Source organism: Antennarius striatus, chromosome 13 (genome assembly GCF_040054535.1).
Source record: "Antennarius striatus isolate MH-2024 chromosome 13, ASM4005453v1, whole genome shotgun sequence".
In the NCBI taxonomy this organism is placed as follows: domain Eukaryota; kingdom Metazoa; phylum Chordata; class Actinopteri; order Lophiiformes; family Antennariidae; genus Antennarius; species Antennarius striatus.
Genome location: NC_090788.1, coordinates 15406580 through 15421644, shown reverse-complemented (window position 1 = coordinate 15421644; position 15065 = coordinate 15406580). Strand labels below are relative to the sequence as shown.

Sequence of the window (15065 nt, the reverse complement as noted above, 5' to 3'; positions counted from 1 at the left end):
GTGAGTAAGACCATATACCAAACCTAGTGCTTCGATCTATGAAAGTAGGTCGGAGCACTGGCTTTGATCTTTGACCTATCCAAGTAGGTCAGGGTAAAATTTTGAATTCAGGGGTATCTAAAACTGCCTTGGTTCTACTTTGAAAAGATCACAGTGTGAGTAAAATTTATTAAAGGTTGACATCTGGTTTCAAAAATGTGAAAACAAATAGCAATGATCAGAAAACTCATGGGTTAGGGTTAGCATTAGGGTTTGGAGAGAATAATAATCCCCTAAAAGAATTTAAGGGTCGTACTAAGGCAATTCCAGTTTTATTCATTTGCACAAGGAGTCTTTGTCTGTGCTTGGGAGCTAACAAGGTGCACAGGAGACCTCGGCTAGCTGAAGTCCTGCCCTGGTAAGGCACTGAAGCACACAAATATCCTTTCAAATGAGCTTTCCTGTCTGAAGCTTTCAGACAGGCGTGTTAAAAGGTAAGGAGCCAAGACCAAAGTAACTGTCGCTGATAACGGCAGACAATCTGGCACTCACACATCCAGTGCAAAGGACAACATGGTGACCTAGTATGTCAAGCCATGGGTCGTTAGTTTCATCATTTTACTCTATTGATTTGCTTCTTGACCTCGGACCAGGTCAGTTCCACCATGTTGCATATATTAGCAAGTGCCTTTTTCATTTTAACCAGTTTTGTGGATGCAAGAAGGAGGTCAGGCTGACTTCAGAGAAAGACGCCTGACTAAGCAAGTGCACACATTAAACACACCTTCTGCTCTTCAGATTGCTGCGTATTCTTCCTCATCCAAATAAGATGAATTTACTTATGAGCACAAACAATCCTTATCAAGCTCCTGAATCCCAAAGAGCACTGCTCTTGTGTCAGAGGGACAGCTTAGATGGGTAAAGGTTGGATTCTAGTACAAAATGTAGGAATAAATGCTCCAGATTAAATCAGGGCTTTGAACCAGAATTTTTTGCCAATCGGTTCGTTCCGAACAGAAACGGAATTATAACGTTTCCGGTTTTACGTTCCACCCATAAACTGATGTTCCTGAACTGGTTAGAGCAAAAAAATATAGTTCCTTAACCGGTTAATAATGTACAGTAAATATAAATAAGACGTGCTTAAAAGCTTTAAAATTTGTCAAAAATCAATGCTGCGCCTTTTAACATTAAGCGTCTTAAGTGTACACTGAGTTCCAAAATCTGTAAAAATGTTTTTGTGTGACTTTCGTCAGCGATCCACTAGATCGGCCATTGTCCGCAGACATAGGACGTAGTACGTCACTACGTACGCCGGTAGCGATACACCAATTAGAGAACATGACGTGAGGCTACGTCCGGCACACCTCCGGAAGGTACCGGTATACAGTATATGCCAGTACTGTACCGCAGGTATGCTGTTAACCACATTTGTTTGGCTAAAGACCCCCGACAATGACGTCAGCGAAGAGACACGCTTACGACACAAAATTTCTGTTCCGTGATTGTTCCGGTTCACGTGAAGAGACCGGGTAGCTTTATTCACGCTTCGCCATCTCTCTTGATCTGTGACTCCATGCACGCCCACACCACCGCTTCTGTCAAAAACCATGTCAAGTGGCTGAATTCGGAGCTTGTCTTCATCCTGCGAGGATTACCGAAAGAACTCCAACTGCTGGACACTGGTGTAAACAGAGCCTTTAAAGTTAAGCTGTGTGCGGCATGGGAATGATGGATTAGAGACGTGAACACACGTTTACCAGGACTGGGAGGCAGTGCCGAGCGAGTTAAACCGCGAGTTACACCACCACAATATGTGCGTGGATTGTGGATGCCTGGACTAACGTGTCTGCTTCGACTTTTGTCCGATGTTTCGTAAAAGCCGGCATCATTACTGGACAGCCACCCCCAACTATTCAATGCAGAACGAAAATGAGGACTTCGAAGGATTAAGCACAGATTTATCAAAAAATAAAGAAATAAAAACATATTTAAAAAATAATATCGGTGTATTTTTTAAAATTTAAATACATAGTACAACACAGTTCAACCACAGTCACCTTTTTGCTTCCGTTAGCTAGCATGCACCGAACAATAAGGTGCGCTGTGTGTAAAAGTACAGAAATAAACTCCATTATTTAGACTGCGCCTCTTTGTACAATGAGCCGAATGGTGCGCAAAATACGGTAACTTAAGGACTTTTAAATTGGCAACTACAGCAATTAGTTTATATACTATAGACTATAATTATAGATATATCCATAACCTACAGTAAACAGTACCACTGCACTACATCACTGCTTTATGACAGTTATATCACTGTAGTTAAGGCTTATACTTCCTACTTAGACACTACATGAAATAAGACAAGAATAACTTCCACCATGTCATTTATTGCTGAACAACAGATCTTCATTGTGCTTCTCCCATAGCTCAATGTTGCTACAAAGCGCTGGCAGTACGGGAACACACTGCTCTGAAAATGACTGCAGCCGATGAGTTAATGTCTAAATCCTACATTTTCAGATTGACACACTGCAGTGTTTACCTGTTATGATTAAATTGTGACTGGGAGACCTCCCTTTTCCTAACTGCTGCTGATAGCCGCTACTTCTCTCTGCTCTCATCGCGCGTCCAGTGAATGACAGGAAGTGAAACATGAGGTCAAATATATTTTTCAAGAATGAAAAAAAAACCCGGTATTAACCGGTTTACAATCGTTTTCTGTTCCGATTCTGTTCCAGAACATTGAAAAATATAAAGTTTTCCGTTTCATTTTCGTTCCTGACAAAATACCAAAAGTTTCCGGTTTTCGTTTTCGTTCCATGAACCGGTTCAGAGCCCTGGATTAAATGTGTTGTCTGAAATTGTGACAGAACAGAAACATGAACAGAAGCCAAGGTGTTACCCTCTTCAGACTCTGTTTCTCAATGTTTCTCTAGATAAAGCAATGCATGATTGTTGACATGATCTGGTATAGTGGTTTAAAAACTTCTTGGCCCTCAAAGATTTGAAATCAATTAAATAGGATCCCAGGACACTGTACAGCAAGCTTAGTTATCTGCATAAAACATTTTTAGTGACACGATGAGTAAATGAGAGTTACAGCTTGGTAATGATTCTGAGAAAGTAAGTGCTCCAGTTCAACTTTTCGGACATGGAGTCATTATTGCATGTTACAAATTACCCAGAACAGTTTAGCATCCACTCAAACGAGGAGCAATTTATGGCATACCCTCTTTCCTTGACTCCTCTGTGAAGGTTCTCCTTCATCCAAATCATTTTTATCCATTTATTTAAATGTCTTTGGATGTCCTTCACTCCTTAAGAAAAGCAGCTGTTACTATTCCATATGATGCACATTTCTGTTAAGACAGAAATGCTGCCCAACTAACTGAATGGCCATAAGGTCACACATCATCATAACTTTTTTAGAAAAAGTACGTCCAAGCCATATTCACAACTCTATTGTTGACAATGCATTTTCTTCTATTCATGTCCATCCTGAAAGTCAATACTGATTTTAACTCAAAAGGTGGGGTTAAACATGACCGCACTGTCTTTAGGTACATGCAGAATTTTCCACTAGTTATAACAGTGCAGTGAGAGATAACCTCTAACATTAGTCTTTTGCATGCTGGCTGTACCATTTTTGTAGCATGAGGACAAATGTATGCTGAGTTCTTACTATGTATGACTATAAAGCAAATTTATCTACAGTAGATAGTGTTAAGAAAGACCTTTGGGTTATGAAATATCAAAGGGCAAATTCTTCTGCAGATATTCCATCTGTTACATATACAATGAGATGTATGGCTTCTTCTGTGTTGGCTTTTTTTTCTTTGAAGTTAAAATAAAAATTGCTATATTTTATCTTATACTGGTTGCTGAGGCCTTTCCTTGTCCTTGTAGTGGGAAGACATGAAAGCAACTACACGTTGTGCGAAGGTTTCCCCTAGGCTGGGGCACAACAGGGTTTTGGGGCTTGTATGTTCTTTGTCTGACCATGCTTTATGGTGTCCACTAAACTTGTCTGCTATTCTTCCTAATTGTCTATACTCGTTGGCCCTTTTTTTCTTTTGTGGTGGTGGCAAATATGGAGTTTAAAATACAGTAATCCCATGTTACTCGCGGTTAATGTGTTCCAGGACCAAATATTTATTTTATTATTCACGTATAATTTAAACATTTATGAACCTTCCCCATACTGATATTAAACTAGCAGCACGTTTGGGAGTCATTGCAATGGTTTCACAAAGAAAAAATTCCACCTCACAATTCAAAAGTAAACTTGCAGAGGAACCGTGACTCTAGGAAAGCAGTGCATACACAAACGCTGTCAGCGAATAGCGTGCATGTACGGTCTCATTTGACACCAGCACATGGGAGACACTTGGTCCTTGGTACTAATTATCAGGAAGCAGGAGTTCAAAGAACATCTGTTGAAAAAACTGTGAGAGGAGTTTGTTTGGATATGCCTTCCAAGTGAAAACTGGCATTACGGCAGAGGAGCTCAGGTTGACTCTGCACATATAAGAGGTGGAAGTTAGAAATCAGGAGTTGCAGGTGCAAATCATGAAGTAGGGTGCACTAGTTTCTAGAGATAAAATGAACTCTGAACTTCATTTTTATTTTTACCGTTTATTTTTGTGAAAACTGATGTATAATTGTGAATGACTTAACTTGAAACGACCTGTACCTGCACTTCATTTCATTTCATTACATCCCGCTTCAAATGGTGAGGTATTGTAATTGTCAGTGTTCGTGTGTTTGTTCGTCCGTCTGTCCGTCAGTTAGTATATCCACCAAATATCTTCGCAATCGTTGCACAGAAAGATGAAACAAAACACACATTACTCGGGCAGCAAAGGGGATGAAAATGAAATGATGACCTTGAGAAAACTAGGTCAAGGTCACATTTCAACTATTGTACACTCAGGAACTGGATAAGATAGAGGATGGTTTCTTGCTCTTCTATTGATTCTGCGAAGATGGTTTGGTCATCTGCATATAGTGTTTCCCTGGAGTTCCCTTGGTGATTGCTTATTAGGAATACTGTATTTGATCTTGAAACCTGTATCTGGATATACCTTCTCCACTGGCAATTATAACTACATCTCCCACTGTCAGCTTACACTCTGGGTGTTCTTAGGCGGGAGCGGGAATCAAACCGCCAATCTTGGGAACATTGGACGACCCGCTCTACTGCCTGCTGACGCCTGAGTCACTGACGCCCCCAATAATAAGCAAATAAATAAGCAAAGATCATAACTCAACAATACAATACAAAATACAACAATACAATAATTCTGCCTGAAAGGGAGTGGGAAGAAGAAAACTTATGTAATCCCACCCCAGTTCCTGATTCAGAGATCAACACACAGAGGTTCACTGCTACTTCATTCAAGGACAACCACACAATAATTGCATCATGATGGCATCAAAATAGGCTTTGACATTCCTTGTTTTGTGAGTCCATATTGTTCCAGTTTCACTCCGCACACAGACAAACAAAAACGTTTAGTGGCTTGAGCTCTCGGCCATAAAAAACATCCAAAACCTCTCAGGTTATGAGCCCTGACTGGAGTTATAAAAAGTCACTGGAGGTTTGGTGTTAATAATTTGTTGAATGCTTTATATAAAACTATTGCTGTATTATATTGTACAAGATCGTGAAATTTTAGCAACTTTGACTGCATAAACAGGTTAGATAGATAGATAGATAGATAGATAGATAGATAGATAGATAGATAGATAGATAGATAGATAGATAGATAGATAGATAGATAGATAGATAGATAGATAGATAGATAGATAGATAGATAGATAGATAGATAGATAGATAGATAGATAGATAGATAGATAGATAGATAGATAGATAGATAGATAGATAGATAGATAGATAGATACTTTATTAATCCCGGAGGAAATTGCATATATCCACTGCTCAGGCATTACATAACAAATAATACTGGATAAACACCAGGAGAAAAGGAAACATTGACATCACAGGACATACCACAAGACATACACTACACTAACAGACAGGCACATGCAGCACTAACAGGACTTATATACTAAACTATAACTAAAATATAAACAGTATAAAATAAAATCTAAACAGTATAAAATTGAATTAAAATATAAAACAGGATAAAAAATAAATAAATTATATATATATATATATATATACACAACAGTATAAAATTAAATTTAAATTAAATTAAATTAAATCCATATTCAACCCCGTGCTGACCTCGCCACCTCCATAACTCAGGTTATGAGTATGTTCAAGAAAACCAGCCTTTTGAATGATCCGCATAATATTGTCTTTGCTACTTTTGCTCAGTCCACTTGGTCTTGGGCACGGGACCAGAGGGTGGCTGGTTCAAAACCTGTGTGGACCTAAAAGTTTAGTGTCTCAACTGGCAGCGGTAGGTGCCACCTCCAAGTCCTGTAATTGCTTCTGATAAGTCTTAGAGAATAGTACTTTAGTATTTAGAGCAGCAATGGTATTTAAATGACCTCAATTGGTGATTATAGATTGAAATTTAATGGATAACAACTTACGAACAATTCAACTTAAAAACAACCTCTTAGAATCAGTTGTGTTTGTATGCTGAGGACTACCTGCAGAGCCTATTTACAGCCAGAAATGTAGCTTCATTGACAGAGACTGATATGTCAAAAAAACAACAACTTAGACACACTTTTTCAAACAAAGCATTTCTTGAATAAAATTTTTTATTTTTTTGTGGATGTGGAGCCAATTCTACAGAATCATGAATTGTACTATTTATAGTTTCTTATAGATGTACACAGAACCAGAGATGTAGCCATGCTCATGCTCCGAGACTGCTCTCTCCCAGTCCTTCTCCACAATGACCTCTACACAAGTCCACAGTTTTTCTTCTTCCATTTGCTTCAGCTCATTCTCCAGGTCAACTTTGTATTCAGCATTATCGTGGTTGCCTCTGGTTGTCATGCAAATGTAGCCACCTAGTGTGTAACAGGGGACAGTGCACTGGTGTCAATGAGCAAATGAAAACAATACAGAAAATACATTTACAAGGAAAGGGCTGGGAGCTCATTTACAACACAATATCATTTGTACTTATATTTGCAGTGACCGATAATCCGTTAAGTCCTTTTGATTCTGAAATTTCAGTATTACATTTATCACTGCAATGCAGAGTGTAAGAGGGTTAGACTGTATAGTAACTAACTGATGAAAATAAACAGTCATTCTAGAAACCCAAGGTAACATCAAACTAGAATTGCAGAAGATGCTGTGGCAAAGACACCATTTATAGGTTCTTGTTTGTAAGTTGTGTGTGTAAAATGAATGCAGTCAACAGAACTTTGTTACATCCCGCTTCAAAGCGGTGACGTATTGTAATTGTCATTGTTCGTGTATTCGTTCGTCCGTCCGTTCATATGTCCACCAAATATCGTTGCAACCATTGCAGATAAAAAGATTAAACAAAAAGCACGTTATTCGGGCAGCAAAGGGGGTGAAAGTGAGATGATGATGTGGCCTCTTCAATGATAGCTTATACATGTATAAATATCCATATCAAAAATTGACATGCAGACTGATTCAACTGAATATTATGTATAGCTGTGCACCTCAACAGTTTGTACACATGATTTTCAGATTTAAGCTATGCGCTGTTTGAAAAATGAGGCCACAAAATTTAAGCTGTGATACCATAACAACACTAAACATATTCTCACCTGCTTTGGCAGCCTTGCACAACTCTCTGACCACATGGACCGGGACCTGCCCAACACTCAGTGCTCCAACAATCACAACCACATCAAAAAAACCTGTAGAAAATGAAGTGGGGTGAGATGGAAGTGAAGAAAATAAACAAGCTTCATCAATTAATCAACTGTATATAATTACCACACTGGGCAAGTAGTGGATCCTCTCCCAGCAGGCACTGCTTCAGCTCCTGGTACAACCCACCTTCTCTGGCCAACTCCAGCATTCTCTCACTTCCATCAATACCTAAAAAATGTCTGAATCCACGTGTCTTTAACTGTTCAACAGAGACACATGCAGTTTATAATCAGTCACACAGGTCAAATAAAGTAGACAAGGTCATTAAAAGCCCATAGGGTCTGTGACGTTCTCAAAGACAGTACTAAGATGGGAAGGACCTTCAGCAAAACTTTTAATCCAGCAAATTTTCAAAAGGTCAGAAATTGCTTTGAAATAATTTAATCTTTTCAGTTAAAAAAAGCAATATCAAACTTTATTAATCAAAGAGAAAAATGATTTCCAAAATAAGTTTTATGAAATATTTGATTATATCCCGCTTCAAAGCGGTGATGTATTGCGATTGTCAGTGTTCGTGTGTTCATTCGTTCGTTTGTCCACCAAATATCTTCGCAAACATTGCATATGAAAGACGAAACAAAAACTACATTACTCTGGCAGCAAAGGGGGTGACAGTGACATGATGATGTTGACCTTGATAAAAGTAGGACACGGTCAAATTTCAACTTTTGTACACTTCGGAACCAGATAGGATAGAAAGACGAGGGAGAAAGCCAGTGTGGGTAAGACCATAGATCAAAGCTAGTACTTTGATTTCCATATGCACCAGCTTTAATCTATGGTCTTACTCACACTGGCCTTCTCCATATGCACTAGTCTATGTACTAGTTACTACTTTAAGGGTACCCCGACCTATCCTGAATGTAGGTCAGAGTAAGTCGCGAGATGTCGCCGTCTCTGATTGCCTTGTGTTAGTTAGAATAATCATTATATTCTCTGTATTTTCGCTTCTTTGTTAATACTGTTAATCAATTTCATTATGAATTGTATGACTTTGATATAACCTATTTATTGTGTAAAACTGAGGGATTGTGTGAGTGGCTGTCTGTGTGTTTTATGAGAGGTGAGGCTGTCTGTCTCATGCCTTATGTGGTGAAACTTCCTGTTCCCATAAATGTATAGCGTACTGTGGTTCAGGGCTCACTCTCAAACTCTTTCTCAAATGTTTGATTTTGAGACCAACTTAAAAGTTTTGTGGTAATTCTTTCAGACACCAAGAAATGAACCGAAGAGGGCAAGGAGAAAAACGCCGTCCTTTATGTGAGTTTACCTGTTCTGCCACCAGCCCTGTACCACAGGCCACGTCCAACACAACAGCTGCTGCACGATCACCGTTGAAATGGGAGGAGATGGCATCTGCTGCCAGACGTGGTGCACGATAGTCCAGAATGGCCACATCCTATTAAACGAGTTTTAGAATGGAAATGAATAAAGAAAGAACAGTGGCTCGAGGCACTGATGAAGGAAATGATCACAAGGAAGCATTTGAACATTTTTATTGATTATACATAAAGTAGCTCATCATATGATGCTCTGACTACATCCTACAAGACCGTGTAAAATATTCCTACGATCTTAAAGTGATTTCATGCCCATGTCACAGGCAGTATGAGAAAAGGCGTGAAGGCTGCAATTAAACCACAATTGAAAGACCATTATTATTTTATATGGTAAATAAGCTCTCTTACCATGTTGTAGTTCTCAGCAAAGGAGTTGTAAAAGCTGACTTTTTCTTTTGATGTGGAGCTCTTATGACATGATAAGATATTAGCTCTCACTTCCTCAAATGTTTTGACAGCTGACATCTTTTAGATCTGTCCCAAAGAAGAGAGGACACAGACAAGAAGAAGATGGGTTTTTTTTATTTTTACAAAAACACTTTAATTACACTCATTTTACAATTTTACATTATATGAAAAGTGCTAAAGTGCTTCAAAAATACTAAAAAGCCATTAATAAAAATAAATACAATTCAAAAATCAGTGCATTACATCAGGAAATTTGCAAAACTAAGTTGATTATCAACTAAAGTGCATAAGACATTTTTGTGGCACCAGATGTTCCTAAAGTTTTTCAGGTCTTTTGTCATTTTATAAAAACCAAATTCTGGTTGTAAGCGACATCTGACGTTACAACAAACAGTACAGTACAACAGTAGCTGCTTCTTGAACGGTATTTGTTTCAATTGTCCTCTTCCTGGTCACATAAATTGTGAGTTTTGCTTCTCCAGAAATAAAATTTAAAAGCTGACACTTTTTTTGATTCAATTTCTTGCACCCAGCACCATAAATACATTTTCTGATATTAAAATTTTCACTGAACAGATTAAAAACATTTATTGAAAGAGTGAAGAGCACTGCAACTCTCTCACACTCACTAAAAGCATGAAAGACTGGAAGGGGACAGAAGGGACACTGGCTGGACACAGCAGGGTTAAAAACAGAGATAAAAGCATTGGAACAGATGGCACCATGTAAAATCCTCCACTGGAGGTCGGCTGTTTTTTTCTTGAGGGGAGGTTTGTATGAAAGTCTCCACTGAGGGTCAGGTCCATTTTCAGTCATCTCCATGCACTAGTGGTTCCTTCAGTAACCAGAACAGAGAGTCAGAGCTTTTTCCTGAACTGCTTTTAAAAGCAAGGCTTTGAACCAGAATTTTTTGCCAATCGGTTCGTTCCGAACAGAAACGGAATTATAACTTTTCCGGTTTTGCGTTCAACCCATAAACTGACGTTCCTGAACCGGTTAGAACAAAAAATAAAGTTCCTGAACCGGTTCGTAACGTTCCTTGTAAATATAAATATGTAGGTGCTGTATTTTGCACACCATAAGATGCGCTTAAAAGCCTTAAAATTTCTCAAAAATCAACGCTGCGCTTTTTAACATTAAGCATCTTTTGTGTACACTGACTTCCAAAATCTGTAAAAATGTTTTTCTGTGACTTTAGTCAGCGATCCGCCAGATCGGGTTGTTCCGGTTCACGTAAAGAGGTGGCTTTTTTCACGCTTCGCCATCTCTCTTGATCTGTGACTCCATGCACGCCCACACCACTGCTTCTGTCAAAAACCACTACAATTCAGAGCTTGGCATCAAGCTTGCTGGGAGGATTAACAAAAGAGCTACAACTGCTGGACATTGGTGTAAACAGAGCCTTTAAAGTTAAACTGCGTGCGGCGTGGAGCGATGGATGAGAGACGTGAACACACGTTTACCAGGACTGGAGTCAGTGCCGAGCGAGTTAAACCATGAGTTACACCACAATATGTGTGTGGATTGTGGATCCTGGACTAACGTGTCTGCTTCGACTTTTGTCCGATGCTTCGCTAAAGCCGGCATCAGACGGGCAGTGATAGTGAAATTCCCGAGCTATTCAATGTAGACCGAAGATGAGGACTTCGAAAAAAGGATTTAGCACAGATTTATCAAAAAATAAAGAAATAAAAACATATTTAAAAAATAATGTCGGTGTATTTTTTTTAAATACGTAGTACAACACAGTTCAACCACAGTCACCTTTTTGCTTCCGTTATCAAGCATGCACCGAACAATAATGTGCGCCGTGTGTAAAAGTAGAGAGAGTAGAGTATAACTTTATTTATCTCTTAATTTCTCAGTCGCACACAGCATAGTAAGTACACAAAACACAGAAAGCACCAGCACATAGAAAATAGCACATCGAAGTACAGAAATAAACTCCGTAACTTAGACTGCGCCTCTTTATAAAATGCGCCGAATGGTGCGCAAAATACGGAATTTAAGGACTTTTAAATTGGCAACTAAAGCAATTGGTTTATATACTATAGACAATAATTATATATATGCCCCTACCCTACAGTAAACAGTACCACTGCACTACACCACTGCTTTATGAAAGTTATATCACTGTAGTTAAGGCTTATGCCTCCTACTTAGACACTACATGAAATAAGACAAGAATAACTTCCACCATGTCATTTATTGCTGAACAACAGATCTTCATTGTTCTTCTCCCATAGCTCAATATTACTACAAAGCACTAGCAGTACGGGAACACACTGCACTGCAAATGATTGCAGCCAATGAGTTAATGTCTAAATCCTACATTTTCAGATTGACATACTGCAGTGTTTACCTGTTATGATTAAATTGTGACTGGGAGACCTCCCTTTTCCTAACTGCTGCTGATAGCCGCTACTTCTCTCTGCTCTCATCCCGCGTCCAGTGAATGACAGGAAGTGAAACATCAGGTCAAAAAATTTTTTTTCAAGAACGAAAAACCCCCAGTATTAACCGGTTTACAATTATTTTCTGTTCCGATTCTGTTCCGGAACATTAAAAAATATAAAGTTTTGGGTTTCGTTTTCGTTCCATGAACCGGTTCCGCCCTGTTTAAAAGTGCTCCAAAAATAACTTAAAACCTCTCTAAAGCCTCTGTCTAAAGCTAAAACTGAATTAAAATGCCAGTATGCACTCCTGGGTAAAATATTTCTTATCACAACGCGACATAAAACCAAAGAATGATCAGTAAAAACAGCTGGCATTATATTACAGTTCCTAAAAACATTGAAATGTTGTTTAAACAGTAAAGACGATCCAGCCTGGCTAAAGACACCCTACCTTCCTACAGGTGGGACCAAGTGTACTGTCAGCAGTCTGGATGCATCCTCCTCCACACATCCACCAGGCCATGAGAAGAGACCAGCTGTTTCAGAATGTGTTGGGATGCTGGTTGAGGATCTGCATGATTACAGTCAAATCCCCACCAAGAATAAAAAATCCTCTGAGCCACAGCAATCCAGTCTAGCTTGTATTTTATCTAGAAAGCTCTTCTTCTCTGTACCGTTTGTTGGAGCATAAATATTCATAAAAACCAGGGTGCGGTGCTCAAAATGTGCCTTTGCTAAAAGACACCTCCCCTTTACGACATGCTCGATCTCCAGAGATGTTGGGTTAAAAGTTCTAGAAAACAGGAAGCCCACTCCACCACTCAGCGTGGTGTTATGGCTCAGGACCACCTGTCCTTCCCACTCCTTCATCCAGTCCACCGCATTGTTCTCATCGCTGTGTGTTTCTTGTAAAAACAGAACATCAATAGTTTTCTCCTTGCTGTGTCAAAAACCAGTGCCCTTTTCTTTTCTTCGCTGGCTCCATTTACGTTTAACGTCCCCCCTCTAAAAGAACCCATGATGAGGGAGAAGTTAAAAGTAAGAACCTTAAAATAAATAAATAGGAAATATATTAATACAGTCAGCCTCATCAAAATTAAAAACTCAGTTGTTTACAGACTTCATTCATTTGCTTTTTGAGTCGGTATATCTCTTGGTCACTGAGTTCTGACGTGGCTCTGGTTGTAATACGTTGTTTCACCAAATTATAAAAAATTAATTTGTCAGGAAAAAACTGTTCCTGATTCAGACCTTTCATGCCTTTAGTTTGTTGTAAAAACAATTTAAACATTTTTTCTGGGTACAAAACGTGCTGTTGACTGGCAGTGACGAGAAGAACATGAGAACTTTAATTTTGGATAGTGCTTAATCACGTCATACATTTCAAAGTGCTTTAAAAAACAGAGAAACCTGACAGAACACTCCAGAACAAGCGTAAGAGACAGCGGCGGGGAAAAACTCCCTCACTGAGGAAGAAACTCCAGGAAGACTCTGGATGGTGGTCATCCGCCTTAACAGGTTGGGTGGAAAAAAAATCCAATGGCCATAAAGACAAGGGAAAGAGAAAGACAGAAAGAGGGAGCGAGAGGGAGGGAGGGAGAGAGAGAGAGAGAGAGAGAGAGAGAGAGAGAGAGAGAGAGATTGGCATATAGATCAGATTGAGTCACTGTTTGGAGTTGAGAGTTGGGAGTGTTGATCCAGCGGCTGAAGTGGAGACGGGTATATCAGTCTGCGTTCACTGACTCCTGGGTTTTTGTCTTCTATATTTGTTCTCAAGCATCTATTGACTATATATTATTACTATATATAACATTCATCATTATACAGTATTATAACGTTTCCCGTTTTTACCCTCCACCCATAAACTGCCATTCCTGAACCAATTAGAACAAAGCAACATAGTTCCCGAACTGGTTAATAACCTTCCTTGTAAACATAAATATGTAAGTAGCTTTACCACATTTAAATTGGCAATTAGTCTACATACAGAAGATGTGTCCCTACAATAAAGAGAACAACAGTACAGATCCAGTGACGGAATAGAGGATGGAGAATCAGAGGAAGATGGAGAATTTGCAGCAGATTATGATGCAACAAAGTTTGCGTATGTCAGACCTCATTGGGGAGTGAACACGACCTCGCTCTGAACGAAGCAACTTCTGATCGGTGAGGAGCAGACAGAAAACACTGATACAGTATATGTCCAGGAGGTCGGACAAAGTCCACCGAAGGAGATTAATTTTTACATAGCGCTGGCAGTACAGGAAACTCTCCTCTGAAAATGGCTACAGCCAGTGTTTACCTGCTCTGAAACTGCCTTTTCCTTGATTGTTAGTGATTGTGCCTCAACTTCTCTCATCTCGCATTGATTGAATTATTGTAATAACAATCAAATAGAGTTAAATGATTGCAATATGACTGTTTACAAAAAAAATGCACATGAACATGATGAACTTGAGTATCTCTTAAGGGTTGTTATAATGAGTTAAAGATATTTGAAACTGTATGCTGTTTAAAACCTGTTTTTGTCTGACTTCCACTACAAAATGCTGATTTCACAAACATACCTTCCAAATTTACGTGTAACAACCTCTTTGCCTCTGTCCTGTTCTGTCTTCAGCAGGACTTTAGAATCTGTTGTTATGTTGGTTACCTCGTCTGTGCTCCGATCTCTAAGGAACAAGCAGCAGCTGTTATTAAATAAACTAATGTACAGTCACACTTTAGCATTAATACGAACAATTAATGGCCTCACGTCGTGTTTCTCCTCACAGTTTTTAAATTGTTATGAAGATTCTTCCCTGATCTGGATCATAATTCTGCAGAAATGCAAAGATTTGTTACAAGAATGCGCAATGAATTAAAAGTAAAGATGTAGCTCTGATTCTCACAGAAAATAGCGTTAGAGGAAGGAAGGTCAATGCCACGTTGATTCAGTTTATACCAGATGGATTTGGATTCCCTACCTCCCTCTGTGTTTTCCAGAGATTTTTCCACACGACTGCCGGATCCGAAGTAATGGTAATATTTGTGATGCAGTATCTGTAATATCTCCTAAACGACCTTTCATTTCCTGCGCCGACTAGTTACTGCGCA

General features: G+C 39.1%; 1 protein-coding gene across 3 annotated transcripts; it reads right to left on the bottom strand.

Annotated features, from left to right (window-relative positions):
• Window positions 1–6705: 6705 nt before the first annotated feature.
• Window positions 6706–15062, bottom strand: LOC137605880 (methyltransferase-like protein 27). Of its 3 annotated transcripts, none has more exons than XM_068330766.1 (8): window positions 14936–15061; window positions 14725–14788; window positions 14537–14641; window positions 9514–9639; window positions 9096–9224; window positions 7889–8024; window positions 7717–7809; window positions 6706–6978 (listed from the first exon to the last, which is right to left on the bottom strand). In XM_068330766.1, exons 4-8 carry the CDS (start codon window positions 9628–9630, stop codon window positions 6776–6778), a joined length of 678 nt encoding a protein of 225 aa, XP_068186867.1. In that variant the 5' UTR covers window positions 9631–9639; window positions 14537–14641; window positions 14725–14788; window positions 14936–15061; the 3' UTR covers window positions 6706–6775. The 3 variants fall into 3 exon arrangements, with proteins under 3 accessions (XP_068186867.1, XP_068186869.1, XP_068186868.1); XM_068330768.1 differs by having other exon boundaries at window positions 14742–14788; XM_068330767.1 differs by lacking the exons at window positions 14537–14641; window positions 14725–14788 and having other exon boundaries at window positions 14936–15062.
• Between the last annotated feature and the right edge of the window lie 3 nt (window positions 15063–15065).